The following is a 24,616-nucleotide window of genomic DNA, read 5'->3' as shown; positions in this document are numbered from 1 at the left end:
TCACTAAAGGTTGCCAATAATTAAAAATACAAAAAAAATATAAATAACAATGATTGTCATGATCATTTATAAATTTTTTGAAATTATGGACTCTCCATACAAATTTAGCCAGGGTCCCCGGAAGACCTGACGGCTATGTATGCAGTACTGCATTTAGATACAAGTCACCCAGGGGTAAACATTTTACATTTATCTATTAATTACTTTAAAATTATACTAAGTGTGATCAATAAAAAAAGCTAGGTATTACGTTTTAATGTCACTTTATAGATATGTATTTTTATTAAGATAGATTAAAACATATATTTTTAGGTATGTTCTTTAATGTCAACAATAATCAATCATTTTGAATAAGCGTTTTTTAAAGCAGTCCGATCCACTTAAATATATTATTTTTACGAATATGGTTAAAAATGAAACAAGTAAAAAAATAAATTAATAAATTATGATAAAAATTTAAAATTTAAAAGACATAAGTAATTCAAAATATGTATAACTTATGCCATATATTAGTTTACAATGAAAAAAAAATTCAAATTGTTATTGATTGCTCGCCAAAAATATTTCGATGTCCTTAATCAAATAAAAATTGCACTATATTTGAATAATGTATACACGACACGTGCAAATGAAATACATTATGTGTACGGAAGATGAAGTGAACATGCACATTGTACAGTATTTTATATAACCTACACCCACTGACCCAGTAAAATTATTTTTAGAAAACAAACTATAATATTGCTCTTGGCGATAAAAATCAAGGTAAAATCAACACTCATAGAAAAGAAAATACAGAAATGATAAATGTGTATTAGTGTTCACTTGTAAAAAGATTAACTAAACATTTAATTAGAATATGTTAATAAGAACACGATATGTTAATATTTAAATGTAAATGAAAATGATACAATTTATAGTTTTAGCCATATAGGTATGTTTATTAATTTTACCTGTATTTATAGGGACTTAAAAATTAAATTTCAAATAAAAAATCTTAAAATGGAAAATAATCGAAATAATAGTTTCAATAAAAAATACCTACAAATCTTACAATATTAGGTACTAATAATTTAATAGTTACAAAATTACAAGTAACGTTTAAAGTTATATAATTTATTTTTCATTATATACTATAAGACCGACATTCACGAGCAAATCGATTAATCTCAATAGCTTTAGTTTTCAAGGATAAGAAAAATAATTTATATTATAATTAATTTAGAATTGTCGAAAAATTGATTGTGTACTTACCAACTTTCATAAAATAGGAAAACTTTGTATAGTACTTACTATTTATATGTAATATTACCCACTGTATAACCTATAACATTACTGGAGAACAACTCTTTCACATTTAAATTTGTATTTTATCGATTTAAATAAATTTAAATGAAAAAGGTTTTTAGAACTTTAAAGAAAAAATTAAAAACTATAAATGTTTTTAGGCGTCGTTCATAACCGCACACTTTTATATCTGAATCCCACATATTTTCGCCAAATTAAACCGTTAAATACCGCACAAATTTATAAATATATATATATACTAATTACATATACATTTATCTAAAATAACATGAGTGCAAATCGAGACCGAGCGGGGTCCCTCACTCGCTCGGTCAGTTAAAAACGAAAATGTCTCCCGATTTGCTATGTAACATCACCCCAAGTAGGTCCCAGGATAAAAAAAAGATTTTGTGTGGGACTCATACGAAACCGGTAACGTAAACTCTACATGCAAAGTTTGCAGAGAGAAAGGAACTGTTAACCAAATGTATGCGGTTTTGAACTACCGACCTTTCAAATTTCCTTTTTTAACAATAGAATAAATATGTGTGGTATTGAACGATGTAAAATGTGCGGTTATGAACGGTAAGTGTGTGGTTTTGATGACTGCCGGTCTTTTTAAATTAAACTTAATGAATTATTTAAATCAGTTTTCAAAACCCTTATCGCATCAATAATTTGATGGCTACATAGTAAATTATTAAAATAAAACGTCTATATGTCTATATAAATCCATATGTTTTATCAACAATTATCGCTTTTATTCCCTTTAATGTAATTCATATATTAAAGTTTTTTTCTTTATTTGAATTACATAACCTGTATATTTTAGAATAATAAATTATTAATATACTAAATAATAAAATATTTTAAGGTATTTTGATACATGAATGGAGAAGTCAATCTCACTGATAGAATTCCTGACTAATGCAGCCACTATTTTTCATTGAAATTCGTACTACACATTTTTTAATGTACAATGATATGATACAGAGCCCCCCTCTACCCCACTTCTTTATTATTAAAATTTTTAGTACAATATCAGTAATAAATTTTAGTAATATTTTTTTTGTTTATTAATCAAATTGCACATAATTAGGTAACTCCTAATCTGTTATTATTTTTAAACTGAAAATATACTTTAAAAATATAGTACATAGCCTGTAAAAATATTGTACTAATAACTAATTAGTATATGTACATTACTTTTATTATGAAATATATGAAATATATGCATCAATTACAATAACATATGATAAATGCCAAACTATCCATTTGAATGATATTGATTGAAGTACAAGACGTTTTATAACGTACATATTCACGTATAAAATCTAAATTTGTCAGGTTAATATTGGCCAAAGTTTGGCTGCATCCCAAAATATTTCAATTCGCCCTCATTTGCTATTAGCACCACTCAATCGTCGACCGCTGCTCAAAAACGCAATATTCCGCGAAATAAACTTATAAACATTTCACAATTTATTGGGTATTATGTTGATAATTTATTTACAAATAATATATGTTCATTTAATGTTTAATTTAATGTAAAATTGTTTTTTAGATTTTATATTTTTAGTTTTTGTCAGTGCAAGTGTAATGTGAACAGCTTCTGAACAGATTGTTTTTAAGACGCCTCACACGGTATGTAACTAAAAATTATTTTGTGTTGTTTACCTATTTAAATATAATATTTAAGTATACTTGTACATATTTATTTTGTTATCAGTAAAATAGTAAAATAATTTTTATAATTTTTGTATAATATAGTTCAAAATATTCTTGTATAACGCATATGTTTTCATATTAGTACGTTTAATAAGTTTAATAATAATTAATGGACAAATGTTAAAGTTTTAGAATTTTTTTTCTGTTGTATCTTTGCAATTTATTAATGTTTGTACGTTATATTAGTATTATATTTAATAATGTCAAGTAACAGCATGTATAATAAATATTATTCGAAACTTATAGTACATAGATATAATCGTAAGAATATTATTTCCTTTCAGTAGAAACCTCGTAAAATATGTTTTTTTGGTTATACACATTAATTATTGATCAACCAACGTATATAATATTCTGTAACCAATATCCCGAATGAACATTTATTTAAATAAAACAAAAAATTATAAAATCGTTCAAATTACAAATTATAGGTACAAGAAGAAGTATAGTGATTCAAAAATGTGTATCTAAAAATACTGTTGTTTATCCTGTTAAGGCAACCCTGCTAAATTACACGGGTGCTGTGTATCTTTGTTTCTTGCCAACATACAATTGGATGGACTTTTAGCAAAGTAATTTATGAAAAGGTAAATAAAACATGCGTGCAAATACATGTATTTGCACGCATGTTTTATTTACCGCATTTTACTGCAGTAAATATTAGAAGTAATGTTGAGAAGTTGCAACTTTTTTTAAAATTTTATTTAAAATAAAATATTATTATAAAAATTACATTTTATTGAAAATGCCTATTATATTCGAGGATTCCATTTCATAATAATATATTATAAAACTTTACTGTGTGCAAGAATATTTTATCAAATTGTTTTTTATTTTGTCTTTATACTTTATATATATATATATACAATTTACTGAAGCCTCTATTCTACTTTTTTCTTCTTCAGCAATTATAAGTCATTAAAAACCATCACTACGCCACACAGAAATTTTTCAAATATGTTTGTATTCTATTTTGAAAAATTGTACATTCTTCTTCATAAAACTTCATAAGTTACACGTATATCATATGCCCATATACCATACTGTTATAGTATGTGTAATAAAACTTTTATTTTTTTTTTTCTTAAGGAATAAAGTTCAAGTTTATTGCCAACATTTTAGACAATAAACAAAACTAATTAAATCAAAAACTATCTCCTGCATAACGCATACATTCCATATATTATACACGGTATATGTAGATTTAAGATAATTAAGATTATAAATAAAAATATTATAATATTTATTAATTTTTTTAAATATTATATTATGATGATAATAATATATAAAATAAATACAGAAAATAATCTTGCTTATTTAAAATCTTTAATTCTTTTATCCTTATGTTTTGTCATTGTTTACATATATTGGAAATATAAGTGCTCTGAAAATTGCATTAATATCCATTAATAGTAAACTTCTTACTTTAAAATTAAAAAAAAAAAAAATCAATAACATGTATTATTACTGCTAAGTATTGAACTTTGAATATAGTTCCCAAAGAAAAAGACTCTGATCTTCATTGACATTTATTTAATTTGACACAGGTTTCGGTATGCTATCTATTATATTATTGATGGAAATAGTGACTTTAGGCACATAGCCAGAGGGACTGAGAATACCTGGCTAACTATGATATTGCTTTGGCCTTGGGTCGCCCCATTTACAATATTTAATCTTTATATGTTTCAAATACTTAGTATATATCATATAAATTTGTATTTATTATAATAATTTATCATTATTATTATTATTATTATTTTATATTTATATTTTTATACAATTTTTGTTAATTTTTTTTTCGATGAATTCAAATTATTGGATGTTTTTCGTTTTCAAATTATTAAATAAACAAAATAATGATTCATGAACTATTTATTTCTGATGAAATTAAAAACTGCACTAATGTTAGAAAAAGTTAAGGTCATAAGATTTACAAAAATTACAGAAATTAACACTATTGTTTAAAAAAAAATATGGTCCTTTTATTTTCCTACAACGATCTTAGTGACTGAAAATTATTAAAAGCCCTCATAAACTCTTAAAAAACTTGGCACTCATGGGCTGATTATATTATTTTTTTTATTGAAAAAAGATACAAGTTATTGAATTTAATCGTATTTATAAATATACCTGATGACCTATTGATAAATATCCATCAGAATTTTTAACCGAATCATTTTGATATAGGTCACGGAGTAATTTTACTCATTTTTTATAGAAACATAATAATATCTCAAGGTTATTAACATTTTTGTATTTTAACAAAATGTAACATAAGATTACTTGAATAATTTTGTGTTATAATATTTAAGTATTATTCTAAACTTATATCATACAACTACTACACAGTTATAAATTACAGTGATTAACAGTAAAATTACAGTTAATTAACTATAATATTTATCTTAAAATAAAATTGATCGTCTTTTTTCCGAAGAGAGTCATTATTTTTTTAGTTTAGTTTAGTTTTAGTTTAGCCATTAGTTATACTAATAATAATATTTCAATGTACAATTTATTTTAGAAAAAAATGGTTGAAAAGCTTCTTTAATTTTTAAATTGATTATTGATTACTTACCATGCTTCAAATAATGGGATTTTTAAATAAACAGTATTACAGTATTATATTAATTTATAACACAATTTTCTCAAATAATGAATTAAATAAAAACATACACGTCTTTTTATTTTAACCCGCCACTGGTCGCACAAGGTAAATAATCTCCCAATCTGTTAATAAATATGTGTATCCACTCAGTGGCGTAGCCAGGATTTTTAAATGGGGGGGGGCTAACTACTTTTTTTGGATAAGTAAAGTAAGAGAGGATATGAGAATTGACCCTTAACCCCCCCACCATCTACCACCAAGTTTCTAAACGTAATTCAAGCTTTTTAGTATAGGTTAGAAAATATTTATTAATATATAATTTATAATAATAATAATAATAATTTTAGTTTCAGTGTTCAGTCACTTGCTCCACTCTGACAGCTGCATCTTCTTAGGCGAATTTCTGGCAAATTCAGTTATTATTTCACTTTCATCGAATTACTCTTTTTTATTTATATTAGCCATAGCTAACCCATTCAGTCTGTTTTCCGACATGGTGTTTTTTAAAAAAAATTTTAAGCGATTAAGTGCTGAAAACGTTCTTTCCGGAGTGAAAGAGGTAACTGGTAACGTGGAGAATAATTGTAAAAGTATTTTAATGTTAGGTCGAAGATTGGTGCGATGAGAGAGTGAATCAAGAGCAGAATTCGGTTTTGGAATAGTATTTTGACTCCATTGTTGCCTCCATATGAACAGGTCAGCTCTGATTGTAGATGAGGTATCATCATGGAGATCTTGGACATATATTTTAGCAGCTTTTATAATATTTTTATCGTCATACATATTTAAATTGGCCGGAATAAGTCCTTCAAGTGGCATAACATCAATAAGCCTTTGATTAAAATGAGCATTGATTCTATTAAATAGTCAAGATACATTATACATATAAACACGGCCCATGGGGGAGGCTATAGCCCCCTTAGCCCCCCCCCCTTGGCTACGCCAACGTATCCACTTCATTATCTACAAAGCGGATTTGTAATTTTGAGTAGCTTATCAAAATTACACCATCATTCGATAATGACATTTATTTAATTGAAAACTAGTTTAGTTCGTTGTACACACCCGCGTTAAGAAAAATTTATCCGTTTGGAGAATATTTACCCCGCACGACTAAACGTTTATTTCTAATAGAAATAAACTTGATATAATTTCTTGATAGAAATTTGCCCTGATTGTTTCACATTATAATAGTATTGTATTACTTTGACATTTTTATTATTTTATTAATTATTACTTGGTAGCAATAAACATTGTTTCTTCATAATTTAGACATTTTTTATTTATAAAACTTAACCAATAAAATGTATTTTATACATGGTAAATTAAATAATTACTTTTGTACATCAATAATGAATATAATAAGTTAAAATACTAATTTAAAGTATTAATATAAATACATTTCATATCATAGAAAATTTTTACCCCGCACGATCAAATGTAGAAAAAAAATCACGCGACCAATGACGGGTTAAACATCTATTTTTGTAGGTATCTAAGCTACAGTGGTTAAATGGTTGTATAATATTTTTATTTATTTTTGAATATTTCAGAATAAAACTTATATATTTAGTATATGCTATCCTAAAAAAAAATGGTTTTTTGTTTAACTGTATATAGATTAGTTGAATTTCAAATTTTCCTAATACAAATCTATGGCATTCAAGTTATAAAAACAATTTTTTCTGCAATACAATTAATGTAACACAAAACAGAATTACTAAAGTAGAAGTGTGATGCATAAAGAAAAATTTTATTTCCATATTATAGATCTAATAATATATATTGGGGGTGGCAAACTAGTGGCTCTTGTCATTATCAAATGTTGTTTAAACTTTTATTAATAAAATTAATAAAAAAATATCAAATTATATAAAATGTATCAATAAACATTAAGCTCTTGGTATGGTTGTAATTATCCATGTGGCCCGCGAACCTATTTATGTTTGCCACCCTAACAACACCTAAGCTAACCTAATATGACCTCACCAACCTAACTGGTATAGATATTAAAAGACTACAATACAGAAAAACAACAGCAGTTGAATTATTAATTATTTTAAAATTATATTGATGTGCATAAAAAAAAATATTCCTTTAAATTAAACGTAATTTTCATAGTTATTTATAAGAACAAGGTTATAATTTTATTAATATATTTTTGTATAAAATATTATTCTGATTTTGATGTTTAATATTTAATTACTAAAGAACTTTTTTTTGTTTCAGGAGTGAACATCAAGATACATAATTGAGTAATATGCCTAGACGCAAACAACGTAAGTATTTAATACTTAGTAAAATTTAGCAAATTTTACTCTTCATAAAGTTTCATGTGTAAATTATATTAATGCTTTCTTATTTTTTCTTCTTTATTTTCTGACCTTTAAAACTCTCTAAGAGTTTTTGCCGCCAAAAAAACATTGTGCTATCTATCTCTGTTTTTCTCAATTTTTCTCCATGTGTCAATTCCCATTTTTTTTTAGATCTTCTTCAAACGAATCGATCCATATTTTCCTAGGTCTTTTCCGAGGTTTCAAGTGGCTTCCATTCCATTACTGATTTGATTATATTATTCGTGTCATATATTTTGGTGTACCTCGTAAATAGATTTGTGTACTTCTTTTCTTCTGTACTTTATTAATTTTGCAGCCATATCATTTGGACCTAGAAATTTCCAATTTTATAGTTTGAGGATTGCTGCTTTGACTTCTTCTAAGTTTAGGTTTTTTATGTGTGGCTTTGCTCTTTGCTATTCAGTGTGAAGAATTGGGTAGTCTGGTATTACCACAATTTAAAAGGTTTAGAAAACATTCTTTCTATCTCAGAGCCTTTGCTTCTGGTTGATTTAATATCTGTTAATTTACATTTCTCATTGTACTCCATTTCGGATTAAACTTTTGGTATTGCTAGATGGTTCTAGAAAAATTCCTAATTTTTTTCTTGGGTATAATCTATTTCTACGTTTTACAGTATCACGTTAAGATATTTTCTTTTTCCTCTTAGAATTGTTTTCTTTTATTATCTCCGCTGGGCTTTGTATAAATATTTTACGGTTTGCGTTTCATGTACATTTCCCTAGTCTTGCTGCGTTTATCCACTGCAGCACGACATTCTTCGTTGTACTATATATTCCTTGCGTTTTTACTCCATCTGACAATCTGTTTCGCTGTAACTTCCTGTATGGCGTTTTTTATATTTTTCCATGTTTTGGGATTTTATTCATTTTCTACGCCAAGGTTTATGCTAACCGCTTTAACGTATTTCCTTCTAGTAGCATCCTCTCTGAGAAATTCTAAGTTGCGCTTTGGTTTTTTCTTCCTTCTCAGTTTGATTTGACTTTTTAGCTTAAACTTGCACTTTTCTATTACCATGGAATGGTCGGTACGGCAGTTTATCTCTTTTATAACTTCGTACATTGACAATAGTTCTACGGTATCAGTTCTGAATTACGAAATGGGCAATTTGGTTCATTGTTTGATCGTTTGGTAACTTACACATATGTTTGTGTATGTTCTTGTGTGGGAAATCGATACTACTTATTGTCAATCAGTTAGATATGGTAAATAGTCTATAGTCATAGTTACTCGTACACTCGTGTAGACTTTCCTTATTGTCGGTATATACTGTGTTTCTCGCCCACACTTCGCGTCTAAGTCACCAAGGACACTTTTTGTATATTAATATAGTTTACATAATATGTAATATAATAATATATATACTTATATTCAGTGGAAATATAGGTTTTAATTTCGGATGGGGGCGATTTTGTATTTGATTTTTGGGGGAAGGGAAGGAGGAAGCACACATAAGACTTCTCGACTATCTTTACACTATCAGAGAAATAAGAAACTCAATTTTTTTTTAATGATTTATAATTTTCAAAGGTATAAAAACTACATTGTAATATACAATTTTTTTATTAGAGCCACTCAAAACTCACCATATATTTTCTTAAAAGAATAAACATATTTTATAAATATAAAATTTTAAATTATCGCATAAGCAACATTCTCAGTGTCATGACAAATTTTCGGAAACCCCCGGCATTAAAACATATCCATGTTAAAAATAACAACCTTTAACAATGGTGTTTTTTCATTTCGGAGGGGGCTCGGGCCTCCTCACACCTCCCATAAATACGCCCATGCTTATATTATAAGTACTAATTTATACTGATTTAATATTTATAATTTATAAATAATAATGTATGGCAAATTTTACGAATGTTTACGTATATTACATCAGTAGGGAATATATAATTTCCTTATAGGTTAAAAATACGAGTAATAAGAATTAAAAATTATTGCAATCAAATTTAGTAAAAAGGTAATTCTTTTAGCCACCCTATAATCCTATACCTTTTTAGGTATACCAGAAAAAATATCTGTTAACTATTTTCTTACTGTTAATAGTGTTATGTGTCTAATGTTATATTTAACTCAAGTTATTATGTATAATTTTAAAATAACAGTAATATTGGGTTTGTATTAACTATTTGGAATCATTATTTAAAAAAAACTAAGCTATCAACCAAAACATCTATAAAAATAAAAAATAAAATCAATTATCTCATGACTCTCTCCCTACAATAAAAAATAATTTAAGTTTTTATTTGTTTTACCAGTTATAAAACATATTATATTATTAACCGTAAACGAATAAAAATATGAGTTTTTGAATTTGTAACCAATTAATCAACCATATTTATACCTATGATACTCTTATATAAGAAATACAATTTATAACATTTGATACTTCTCATAAGTTATAAGTTCCTCTTCGTTTCAATATGATAATTTCAATAAAATAATATTTATAGTTATTACTGGCCATTGTATTTTAATAAGTTATGTTTTTTTCCTAAAAAACATAAAGACAATTTTTGTATGTTACTCTATAGTCGTATTAATCGTATTATTTATATACATTTGAAATCAGTAACTATATCATAACCTTCAAAATCAATTCCTAGTGAAAGTCGATGAAAAATATTTATTGAACATTATTTATAAAATAACCGTTAAAACTCATAAAAATCATTTTGTTACAGTAGCCAACATTTCAAACTTAAAAAATTAAGAAAAAATATTTGGTTTGGTTTTACAATATTGAACACAAATTAGATTTAAGTTTCTATAGGTACATGTTATTTTAACGATAGTTAATTTTAACTGTAATTAATATATTATAATATATTTATTATGATAATAATATAAAAAGAAAATCATTGTTTGAAAATCAACTAAAATTTTATTTTTAACACTGAATATAAACTAATTTTTTAATGTAAAATCAGATAAGAAATATCATTCATTTTTTTAAATATTTAATTATTATTTTAAGGAATTTATTATTAGAATCAGTTATCTTAATTTACAGATGCGTAACGTTTACAAATCTTTTTTTGTGTTTTTATGCGTATGGGTCATAGTTTAATTTTAGTAAATACTAGTCTTCCAATAATATGAATAGTCTGTTTTTTTTGTAATGTTTATGATTTTTTTCTTTACATTGATAAGACATAAATAAAAAAATGCCATAAATATTAAAAAAAAAAAAAAAAACAGATATTTTTTTAGTCTTTTTTGATAAACAGATTAAATATGTTATTAATTTAAGTTATCAAATATTTATAAAAAAAGTTACCTAGCTTACAAAATAATATTTCAATGTCTAGAAGGTTTTAATTAATAAATATTTCATCAAATATTATATTGTTATATTTATTTAGTTTAAAATGTTAAAATATTTTAAAGTACAAAATGTCAGTAAAATAACCAATGGAATATAATAGTTATACACCTAATACTAATTAATACTAATACCTTGATTTATTTTTTAATTTTTTCGTATGATCTTTACTCTGGCACATTCTCCATATAAATAATTCTGTCTAGTAGTATGATTCCTAAATATTCATGCGAATTCCATGATGTTTTTACTGCCCCATTTGGCTGTATTTCAAATTCTACTTCCTTTTTACATTTTGTATATGTACTCCTGGAACTGTTTATATTATACAAATATATATGTGGTTAAATTCATTATACATTGATAGTTCAATTATTTAATGTTATTGTAAGTATTTTAAGATCACAGACATATTTAGAAATATTCAAGAAATCATGCTACAAAACATGAATTTTTCTCATCATATGTTACAAATTACCTATTGCTGTGGGCTAGTATTATGTATTCGCCTTACAAAAGAAGATGATAAAATATTTCAACTTAAATTATAAGACATGAGCCACTGCTTTTATTATTGTTATTACTTTGTAAACGTTAGCGTTAAAACACGTTTACACGTTTTTTACATTAATTATATGTACTGTATACTTTTTTTTGAATTCATGTTTATACGTGTATACACATACAAACTCCACGGAGCGCTTATGTTTTCAAAAAAATTTACGAAGCCCCGAAAACCAGGAATTTATATTCAAGACAACAATAATTATTAATATTTCATATTGAGAAAAATACACAGTTCAAAATTTAATTTTTTTTAAAGTTCGGATTTTGCCATTTGCTATGAAAACTTTGGTAATTTTAAGTTGTATTGATAAATTTACTTTATTTAATTTTGTGAAAATACTAACCAAGTTATTTATTTATTTATTTATTTGGATAAACGCCTGGTAGGCTCAAGTACAGAATTATAACAATATTTATGGAATGTCGTTTACAAGTATGGTTTAAAAGTGTGATGAGATAATATAGATATGGTACAATAAATTTATAATAAACATAAATAAGTAGAATTAATTATTAATATTTGGGCAGACTAGTGATTTAAATAATGACGTCTTAGATTTGGCAGATTATCGAAAAAGAAATCAAAATTTGAAATATTTCCTAATGTTAAGAGTCTGTTAAGAGTATTATTCTGTCCATAATTAGTGCGATGTGTTTTAATATGGAATGTAGGGCAAGAGCGGGTATTGTATTGGGGTACGTGAAAAGGAATACGTTCCAGAAGCAAGAGATGATATCATTAATTAATTTATACAAGAAGGAAATATCTGACATATTGCGATGGGCTAGAAGTAGATCGAGTTTTAAATTAAATTGTAGGCTCTGAATTGGGATATCGTCAATATTATTTGTTAACCTTCTTTTGAAACCTATAAAACGAATAAATTTTCTTTGTATTCGTTCAAGCTTTTGTATATAGTAGATCGTATTGGGATTCCATATAATGGATCCATATTCCAAAATAGGACGTACTAAGACACAGTAAAGAACTCTAAGACAGTTAATATTATCAAATAATTTAGTGGACCTACACAAAAATCCAAGAGTTTTAATAGCCTTAAGACAGATCTGGTTGATATGGGTAGAGAATTGAGGATTTGATTGGAACGTGATACCAAGGTCCTTTATATTGTCATATTCTGGCAGAGTATTGTTATCAATATAATAATTAAACGAAATTTTAGATTTATTTCTATGGAATGATACTTTAGAGCATTTCTTTGCATTTAAAGTTAAAAAAAATTTGTTACACCATATGGAGAGTCTATTTAAATCATCTTGCAATAGAAGGCAGTTCTCTATACGAGAAATAGTGTAATAAAGTTTAAGATCGTCAGCAAAGAGTTTTAATTTACAAAATTTAAAACAGATGTCTATATCAAATAAAAATACTAAAAATAACCAAGGGGACAAGTGCCCTCCTGGGGGTTCACCTGATGATACACAAGTTTGAGAAGAAAGATGACCATTTACCAATACTTGTTGGGAGCAATTTAATAAATATGAATGAAACCAATAAATAAGATTACCTGAAATTCCGATTAAATTCAGTTTTGTGAATGAGGAGTTCATGATTCACTGACTCGAATGCCTTTTGAATGTCGGTGTATAATACATCCACTTGAAGACCGGCTTTAATAGGTTCTATAATGTCAGAATAGAAACAGAGTAGGTTTGTTTCAGTTGATAAGCCTGATCTAAATCCGTGTTGGTTTACTGATAATATATTTTTAAATGAACGTGATATTGTTGGCTCAAGTAACTTTTCAAATAATTTCGAGAGGGACGGTAGTTTAGAAATAGATCTGTAGTTTATGACAAATTCTTTAGAACTAGCTTTATAGATTGGAATAACATAACTATGTTTCCAGGGGGATGGAAACTGACTACTACTTAATGACCAATTAAAAATTAAAGTTATTGGAATAGATAGGGCACATTTACAATATTTTAATAACATGAAGTTATTAAAACACATTTTATCAGAAGTCTTAGTTGTAAATAAAATTGGTGTTACTAAAACATATAACTCTTTGTGCAAATCAGGTTACCAGTATTTTTTCCTATTACTAAGAAATTTAATAATATTTAAATTTCGATAATTAATATTTGCCCACGGAACCCCTAGACTTCTTTCGGGGAGTCTTAGGGTTCCACGGAGCACAGTTTGAGAATCGCTGAACTAGATGATTTCCGCAATTATTAATTGCGAATTACAGTACTAGGAATATCTTGAGATATTATTTATATATTAATGAATACACTCTTTATACATAATAAAAACTGTTTGAATATAATTTTATTTATTTATTTATTTTATAATTATGACGCCCGCTAGGCCAAACGAGTACAGTAGATATATATATTTAACATAGGTAAGTAGTATAAATATATGGTATTTAACTAATGAGCAAATAATAATGATTTAAATTTATAACAAAGAAAAAAATCGAAATCAAGTAGGTGTTCATTACTATATCGTAAAATTCTATGTATGGTGCTATGGGTAACAAAATTACGTTTACTGAATACAATATGAAATAATGTGTTTTTTTCTAGTATTGACCTGTGTGACTCTAACTCTAAGGCTCAATAGCTCAGAGCAGCTTATAGTTTCGTTTAATAATTAGTATAAAAATAGACAATCATTATAATCGAGTATATTTGCTAGAGGGAATATTTTATACTGTCTCTCGACTTCGACAATAGGTAGTCCGTGTAAATTTGATTTAAAGGCAATCATCCTAATGAAATTCCTATGTGTTTTATCAATTTTATCAATCAAGCCTATTTGGCGAGGGTTCCGAACTAACGAACCGCTCTCCAAGACAGGGCGTACTAATGAGAGATATAAACATTTTAGACACTTAATATTCATATCGGTGCAGTTTCGTTTTATATAACCTAAAATTCAGAAGGCTTCTGCACAGATTTCTATGTGTTGTTTGAAACTGATATCATACCAATATTATAGGAAGGTCTTTCGTATCATTTACAACATTAATTTTGGAGCCGACTAGGTTATAATGGTAAAATATGATAGAGCGTTTGCGATGAAATGATATTTGCATACATTTATTCATATTTAAATGTAATCCGTTATTTAAGCACCATAATAAAATCGATCAAGATCTTGTTGTAGTTTTGAGCAATAATTTATGTGGTTAACTGTAGAGTATATTTTTATGTCATCAGAAAACAATAAGAATTGGCTATATTTATATAATTTATTAATGTCATTTATGAACACTAAAAATAAGAAAATGTAGTAAGTTACCGCCTTTTGTCACTCCAGATGACACTAACAATGGTTTGGACTTAGCATTGGGAATTTTTATTATTTGAGTGTGTTCAAGTAAATGGGATAACAATCAGGATAATATGATACCATATATGCCTACATTTTTTAGCTTGTGAATTAAGATTTGGTGATTAACTGAATTGAATGTTTTTTTAAATCAGCGTATATAGCGTTAACTTGGCTACCGTTAGTTACAGAATTTACTGAGTGAGAGTAAAAAACAACCAGGTTAGCAGGGACGACTACAGGGGGGGCTAGGAGCCGTGGCCTCCCAAACCCATACCGTATTTATAAAAAAATTTATATTGTTAACAAAAAATGCATATTATAATATGGACTATCATAGGATACGCACAAGTATGTAGATAGAGCCATAGAGGTTAGTTTAAAGGAGTTTCTCCACACTTTGGAGACCTGGCTTCGTTCAAGGATGACTGAAGATAGATTATCAGCATTATGTTTAATTAATGTATATCATAAAGCAGATATTCTAGATCAAATAGATCATATTATTGATATTTTTGCCAATTTTAAAAATAGACGACTTGAATTTATGTTGTATAAATTGTTGTTTTCTTTTTGTAATAAGATTTTGTAAAATTATAACTTGGCCCCCCCCCCCCTAACCAAGGCTCTGGAGCCGTCCCTGCAGGTTAGTTTCTATAGATTTCGATTCTCTTAAGCCATGTTGATTATCAATAAAAAAATATGTTTAAATATATATTTGTTCTACTAGTTACATAACAGTAGATATAACAAGTGCCGATGACAATATTTTCATTATTATTATATCCTCAAAAAAAACTTTCAAAAAGTAAAAAAAACGCCAAGCTCAAAATTAGAACTATTATATTCTTGCAACGAAATAAAACCTGTCTAAAAAATGCACTGATATCAACATTATCCAAGCTTTTAATTTACGAGGTACTTTAACTATTTCTCTAAACTTCTCTCTTTTCTCCTTAGTTATATGGTAAATATTATCTTTGTACCTGTTTTGTTTCAATATTACTATCCAATTCTTGGCGGCTGATTTTAATATTGATGCTTGCCTAATATGTATTTTAAATAATTACATTTATATATCAGCCGTCAAAAATTGAATAGTGATATTGAAACAAAACAGATACAAAGATAATATTCATAACTAAGGAGAAAAGAGAGAAGTTTAGAGAAATAGTTAAAGTACTTCGTAAATTAAAAGCTTGAATAATGTTGATATCAGTGCATTTATTGGACAGGTATTTTTTCGTTGCAAGAACAATACTCGTACATTGAAAACATTTAATAATTTAAAAAGAAAACCTCAACAAATAAAATAAAGTTTTATACATGGTTTATACATATTATATATTTATAAAAAATTGTACTCAATATTCCCTTTTGATTAAATGTATCACAATTAATGTGATTATTTACTATTGCGGAAACTACTAAATAAATAATATCAGAAGAAAATAATAATGTGTATTAAAATACTCAATGTAAATGATAATGAGAAAAATAAACCATGAAGTGTCATACTAGATTAACATTATCATTGTGTAAATTTGGGAATAGTAAATTAATGATTCTAATTCGTTATTTGTTATATCAAAAAAAAAAAAAAAAAAAAATTAGCAAATAATTCACCAACCTCTAATAATTCTAAAATATAATGTTTCAGGGTGTATTAATCTGTTTATCTTCAAGAAAACATATTTTTTTAGATTTAACATTTTTTTTAAAGTTTTTAACGAAAGTGTTATAAAATATATAATATCTAATTTTATAAGTATTGGTATACATAACATATATTATCAAACTATTTAAAATAATTTCGCTAAAACAATATTAATAATAAGGAGAGTAGTTAGTATTTTGATTAGAAGTAAAATGTATTATAATAAATTAAAATATGAACTATAAATGCTGTTTACATTAGTTGACAATAATTTTAATCTAGACTTTTTATACGTTTATACTTATTAGTCATCGTTGTGTAATTTATCTGGTTTATATTATTTAATAATACTATTATACTAATGATTACATAAATTTATCACTTTTAAAGAATTAAACATGAGTATTATTAATGGTAAATGTGGGTGTGTACTGTGTTGAGTAGTCAATAGTTAGTGTGATTTCTTCGCACTATATCTCTCCTATGAAACACCATGCCAACAATACCACACACGGCGCAATCCATGAACTAAATAGTTCATAACTATAATGGACTGAAAAAAATGTAATTCAAATATTTCATCGTATTTTTTCAACCATTACACTACATTTTTTTTAAAAATATTTAAGCCATCTATTTTTATGTTCTGTATTTTTTTTTATATTTTTCAATAAAATACAAATAATATTCAAACTCAAATTGTAGTAGGAAGTTGCATCTATGGAAGAAATGGTAGAAAATGTTGATTTTGATTAGTCGATAAGAACGTTTGAATGAAAAAAGAAAATAAAGGGTTAATATTTTTATTCGTTCTGCCAAATGATTTGGTCAGTTAAAGTTATCTTTGTTAATTATTTGCACGTGTACAATCTACGTTTATGTAAAAAAACAAATATTTGGGATCATAGGTTTTTGACTTCTAACTATAAGGTCGCATGTATAGAATATTATGTTATGAAAAAATTACTGGGTACTTAAAAATAGAAAGCTTTTCTGTAATATTGTTGACAATCGTGCCCAACGGTTGACATATGTATGTATGTATGTACATAAAGATAATTTTCACTATTCATTATACATATATATTAACGTAGAGATTTTAAGCCATATGGTAACAGGATAACTTTTCTTTTACGCGGGTAATCGAGCGATGAAAAAATCATCTGAATGCTTTTGTCTCTGGTATTTAAATTTTGATGTTGAGTTATGATTTTGAAAAAAAATTGGTGGCCATAATAATTTATATGCATTTCAAATGTTAAATTTAAACAATTTAAAAAGTTTTCAGAATTATTAGGATTTAACACAAATTTAAAAAATAAATCGAATTATTATTTACTGTAAATTTATAATAATTTCTATTTTGAAATTAATGTTTTCAACAATATTGTTTTTATTTTAATTATAGCTTATGTGTCGGAGCTCAATTCTATTTTGGCAAAAAAAGGAGCAGTAAGTATACAATATATTTTTATTTAAAAATACCATTATTAGAACTTTGTTGTTATAGAAAATTATAAATTAATTTTAGCAGTTGCATATTTATTATTAATAGTTATGCAATGTAAGTATTACATTTTAATGAGTATCTTATTTCATTTTAAATATAATGATTCTCTTTTAGGAATAAAACCATTTTTACCGGTCTTAATTTACATAGTTTAAAAGTAATCGAAGAATGATTTGTTAAAAATAAATTATTTTTACATTTTATCATGTCCTTCGGTTTCATTCTTAAAATTTAAAGATTTTATAAATACAAAAGAAACCATGATGAATCCGTGACTCGTGTTTTTTCAAACTCATCGGTTACGTCTACGTTATTTGGCATCGTTACAACTTCTGGCACCATTGGATATGAGGGTTTGGGCCATTAAAATCTTTACATTTCGGTTCGATTCGTGCTGTGTCGGTCTGTGACTTGTGCCAGAGACGGAAATTAGCTTGAAAGATCATTCTAACGTATTATTATCACAGAAATGTACAAACAGTCTGTTCCGACGCGAGTAACTGTTCGCATCATTCTATATTCACCAGCGTTCGCGTCCGCGTACACGTGTCATCAGCTATAATTATGGTATTTTTTTGATAGTTTTTGTATCATGGTATTAAAATGTCAACATATTGTCGTATTACTGGCAGGAGCCGTGGTTTACCAAAACCAAATTATTTTCCATTGCTTCCACCAATCTCGCCGGCTGATGCAAAACGATTTTGTCGCATAACCGGAAAGTCATATGGATTACCAGCACATCATTACATACCGGTTTTGGTCGGTCGGAAAAAAACAAAATCCGAAGTTAAACATGTAGTAATAAATGGATACCGGTATGTATTTCCAATAATAGATCAATGCTCCGAGCTATCTGAGGTGTTAAAAACCAAATGCACAGCTGATGATCGGAAGTATGTGTACGCGGTGGATAAACGTAGGTGTAGTCTTGTTTTTCCAACTAGTTTAGAGAACGCAGTTAGGGATGGAGACGTTAAAGATGTAATGATGTCAGAAACTAACGACACGGTGCTTCTTAAATTGCGTAAAGGGGAAACTGTCGAGTTAGACATCAAAGTTATGGAAATAAAGGGAATGACGTTGATGGAAGGTGAAGGGTTTCGGAACAGGCCAAAAAAAAGAAAAACCGTCAAGGAAGATTGGAGAAGGAAAATATTCGAAGATAAAGAAAAAGAAAGTGATGCCGAGTTAGTGGATGAAGAACTTAAATCTAAACGAATAACATTTTTGGCTAGTCAAGGGAAACAATTTGAATCTATTAAGTCTGTACCAACTGTTATGAATGGTAAATCTTTATGTGTTACAAAAATCAAAAATATTGTCAAACCATCTACAGCTAGTATAATAGTCGAAGATAATAATAACAATTTAAAACTTCAAACTGATATATTACCCACTCCGATCTCAATCGAACCAAATATAATAGATCTCAGCTCTGCATTTCCTGGAGTAATACATCAAACTTTTCTTAACGATATACCACTTACTGATTTACCGATGGTACCAGTAATATCACCTATAAAACCACTGATTACAAACTTTAATAAGATTCCGAAAATTATACCGGACCCTGTTTTATGTACGATTGAAGAAACATTAATCAATGATAATATAAATAAATTATTGACTCTTAGTGACATTAATTTATTGATGGAAAATATTAAATTAGGCACTCACGAAATAATTTCTACATGTCAAGGCACTACTAAAATATTCAAAATAAACATTCAAAATACTGAAAAATATGTTCCTGGTCAATTTGTAAAAACTGAAGACGGTGAAAAGTTTGTACCTGGTAAAATTATCGATACAACTAATGGTAAACTATTCGTGCACGGTATTATGGTTCAAACGTCAGACGGGCTAAAATTCCTTCCTGGAAAAATTATTGAAGATTCTGAAAAATGTACTTTTGTTGTTGGCCAAAATATTGTCACAAGAGAAGGAGAATCATTTGTTCCGGGTCAATCAATGTTGATAGAAGGAGAAAAAAAATTTGTTCCCGGACAAACAGTTATTACTTCGGAAGGTATTGGATTTGTTGCTGGTCAAACAGTCAACAGTGGTAATGAATCCCATTTTATTCCTGGGCAGACTATTATGACAATTCATGGGCCACAATTCGTACCTGGGCAATTTTGGATTGATGATAATATTGAACCTACTCCAGAACAAAGTATTCTTAAAAACGATGGTGTTGAATTTATTCCCGGACAAAGTAGGTTAAATAATAATGGTGAATGGGAATTTATTCCCGGTGTTCGTGTTGGATCTTCTTTCGTACCAGGATTAACAATCATTGAGGATAACAAAAAAGAATTTATTCCTGGAAGAATAGAAAAAAGTAATGATTGTACTTCTTTTATACCAGGTATAACTACTTTAGATAATAATGGAAATACAAAATTTGTAATTGGAATAAGCATAGAAACCGAACAAGGAGTAAAATTTGTTACTGGAAATATCTTAACAGACAACTGTGGCAACAAGCAATTTATTTTAGGACAAATGTCAAATTCGGAAAATGGTTCAACTAGTTTTATTAAAGCAAAATCATTACAAGAAGTTATTTGTTCTGATGAAGTACAATCTGGAATTTTGACAAACGATTCATTTTACCCAAAAGATGAAAAATCCGATGAAGTTTTTGGACACATGGTTCAAACTCTTTATGGGGTAGAATTTTATCCTGGAGATCCAGTAGGTTTACCGGCTGGTAAAATAGTTTCTGGAAAATTAATTCGAAACAATGGTATAAGATTCGTTCCAGGTGTTGTGGTCGATAAAACATTTATACCTGGACAAATGGTGGTGACAGATAAAGGAGAACAGTTTGTACCAGGACAAGTGATTGAAACGCAAACGGGACCTAAATTTGTTCCAGGTCAAGTTGTAGAAACAGAAACGGGTTCAAAATTTGTACCAGGGCAAACTATAGAGACCAAAGATGGAATTAAATTTGTTCCAGGTCAGATAGTAGAAACAAAAGCTGGTCCGACTTTTATACCGGGACAGGTCATTTATACAGATGAAGAAGGATCTAGGTTTGTACCGGGACAAGTTGTTGATACAATAGAAGGGCCAAGATTTGTTCCCGGAAGAGTAATAGAAACAGGTGATTGTGTAACTTTTGTACCGGGTCAAGTAGTTGAAACCATGAAAGGCTTAAGATTTATTGCACCAGATCTTCAAGATTCAGATGATGGTAGTTGTGAATTTAGTGTACAAGGATTTGAAGTCACACCAGAAGAACTTAAAGTTATTCAACCTAATTTTCCTCAAACCTCATATTATACACAGAATGGTGAAATGACTTTAGATTCAAAAATGCTTGAACAATTATCGTTAGCGGGAATGAGTATTGGAAGACAAGTTCCAGCTGAACTTCCAGAAGTTGATGTCAGTACTTTACCATCAATGGAAATTGCTTATGATGTTGCAGAAAAACTAGAATTTAATAATGACAATACAATTAAACTAGCACATATAATTAATCGATTATGTAAATTGGATTTAAAACGTACATACTATGGATCACCACTTGTCCAAGATTTAATAAAAAAATTGCCGCAGACCAAATCTAATGAGAGAGTTGCTGAAGTCATAGAAAATCTACTTAAAACTGCTAAATCGAGTCCTATAACTGCTTTAAATGAAATATATGCCGTGATTTTTGACGAAAGTTTTATAACAGATTTAAAAAACCCAAACAAAATTAATATTTTGAAAGGAATAATGAATAGTACACAACTTGAATCAAAACATATTGCTTCAGCATTTAGCGAAATATTAAGTGATTCAGAAGATGCTAAATTACGTTCAGCATTTGAACATATAGCAGAAGAAAATATAGAATTATTAAAAGAAGTAAAATTAAAAATCAACATGGAAAAAGTGCACAGTGAAAAAGAAGCTATTGAAGCATTGCAATGGGCAATCGTTAATGTCATTAATAAAAATAGTGAAATTTCTGTCAACCAAATGTTAAAAGATAGTAAAAGTGAACAATTTAATCGTTTATTATCTGATGCAGTTGGTCTCGCCAAAGCATTAGGAATGAAAGAAGTAGCTGCAGTACTTATGGACGTTTTAGATGATCGGAGATCAGCTGACATATTAGCATCTGATAAAATAACAATAGAAATCTTAAGAAGATTAACTGTAATGAGAAAATTAGCAGAAAGGCGACCAGAATTCAGTAAAACTCTAAACGGAATGTCTGCTGACCCAATCGAAGCCAGAATGGACCCTAAATTACGTGAACTAGTCAGAGAAAGTGGAGTTTTATTACTTCCTCCAGAAACAAATGTCGAAACATCTTTTGATGTTCCTGTTGAATTATTTAGTCCTGGAAATAGTTTAGCTATGGAAGATTTTATGGTTAAATCAAGAAAAATGGGAATTTTACTTATAATTAAAAATGGACTTCAAGCAGTAGTACCACGAGAAGCAGCTAGGTCAGTGTTAACAGGACAAGTTGCATACTCCGTTTTGGATGAAAAAGGAATCCATAAATTTAAACCGATGAATGTATTAGATGCTTTAAATCTTCGATCATTTAGTTTAGGAAGATATTCAATGTATAGTTGTGCAATACAAAAATCACTTACCGAAGATGAAGGAACTATTACTCGTGGTAGTTCAATTAGTTTGGATGATAAAACATTAACTAATGAAGAGGTTAAATATTGAACTTAAAATAGTATATTTAAAATTAATATTATTATACCTATATAAATAATCTAAAAAATGTAATTACTATACTTACAGGGTGGAGGAGATGAATATGAAGTTCTTCAAGACTACGAAGCAGAACCAGTTGAGGGTGCAGATAAAGAAGATGAATTGATTTTAGAACCAGGAGACAAAGTAGTTGTGTTAAAACAATCAAAAGATGATCCGTCAATGTAAGTTAATTTGTTTCAAATTATTCCAATGAGTCGAAGCCTTTAGTTTTTGTTGTTATACAAATTGAAACTTTTTATAATGTATAGTAATATCAAAAATAAAATGTTTTGAATTTAAATAGATTTAAACAGAGTACAACATTATATGTATAATAATTATTTTGCAATTAAATGGGACTGCCAAAAATAATCAAATCATGAATGTACTATCACAGGAGTTTGTTGATAAAAAATATGAACCTACGATTGTTTTTTTGGCAAGTGCATGTATTGTCCGCAGATATTACAAATCGAGTTTATTTATTTGAGGTTGAGTGACTTGAGGCCGATGAACAGCCTATAATTAGAGAATTTCTGGCCGCAATTTTAAAACTGTCAAATCACGATTGGTCTACCGAATACTGTGAAGGCCAATGTTGTTTTCTATGTAGGGATTCTAAGCATGTTTTACATATAATTTTTTATCAGGGGCAACGAGTTAAAACGAAATTTACTGTTGGACAATTCAGCAGCCAAACATAAAATATCAGTACGACCAAATAAAGTACATCCAACCAAACATAAACTCTTGAAAACGGATGGGTAAAAAAGTTCATTAATTGAATCTCCTGGCTTATGGTGCTATATATTTGCTTTATGCTGGTTTTTATTGTTAGTAATTAATATAATATGATGTTATGCTTTATTGAAATATTGTAGTGTTGATGTTTTTACAGCTTTTGTGTTTTGAATTTATTCCTTTGAGTATTTAGAAATAATTAAGAAACAAAATAATCAGACTTTTTTTTTGGTTGATTTGTTGTAAATACGTTATGTTGTATTATGTATTTTTAAGTCTCTGACAGTGTAAACCTGACAGCTTAACATTTTTTAAATCATCGGCTTACTTGGTATTTATAATTAAATTAAAATGGTGATCCATTAAATGACGAAAATTGAAATATTTTTTGAAATAATTGAAAACTATACTTCACAAATAATTACACGAGTTCTTCAATCTAAAAATATATTAATTAAAAAATAAATAGATGTTACAAAAACATATACCCGAAAAACAGCTAAAGGTAAAAAGAGAAACAGGATGGGCCCACCCTGATCTTGAATAGAAGTATATAATACACAATTTTTTCTTTATTTTAATTTGCTTTTATCATTAAACATTATAGCGAAATAGTCAAAATAATTTAGAGCGTCAATTCTAACTACAAATCTAGTAAAATCTGGTGGTTATTTCCACTTTGATTTGTTTTTTTTTTTAATTGGAAATCAGCAGTATATATATATATATATATATATAATTAATGAGAAAATAGATAATAGGAGTAGAACAAGAATTGAAGAGAAG

At 27.7% G+C, this 24,616-nt stretch overlaps 1 protein-coding gene across 8 annotated transcripts in view; it reads left to right on the top strand.

The window, feature by feature from the left end:
• Nucleotides 1-2,698: 2,698 nt before the first annotated feature.
• LOC112692552 (obscurin) overlaps nucleotides 2,699-24,616 on the top strand; it is a 70,416-nt gene continuing 48,498 nt past the window's right edge. For 2 of the 8 annotated variants that reach the window (XM_025567251.1, XM_025567250.1), the window contains exons 1-3: nucleotides 18,797-23,044; nucleotides 23,135-23,271; nucleotides 23,740-23,853. In XM_025567251.1, coding sequence (XP_025423036.1) covers nucleotides 18,965-23,044; nucleotides 23,135-23,271; nucleotides 23,740-23,853 — 4,331 coding nt within the window. In that variant the 5' untranslated portion in view covers nucleotides 18,797-18,964. Of the gene's footprint in view, nucleotides 2,777-2,851; nucleotides 2,932-7,855; nucleotides 7,906-18,259; nucleotides 18,304-18,775; nucleotides 23,067-23,134; nucleotides 23,272-23,739; nucleotides 23,854-24,616 lie in introns of those variants that run through there. The other 6 variants (XM_025567256.1, XM_025567249.1, XM_025567253.1 and 3 more) reach the window with 6 other exon arrangements.

The sequence above is a fragment of the Sipha flava genome, unplaced genomic scaffold (assembly GCF_003268045.1).
Source record: "Sipha flava isolate LNK unplaced genomic scaffold, YSA_version1 74_pilon_pilon, whole genome shotgun sequence".
NCBI lineage: Eukaryota > Metazoa > Arthropoda > Insecta > Hemiptera > Aphididae > Sipha > Sipha flava.
The sequence above is the reverse complement of the archived record's forward strand: the minus strand, read 5'-3'. Positions and strand labels throughout refer to the sequence as shown.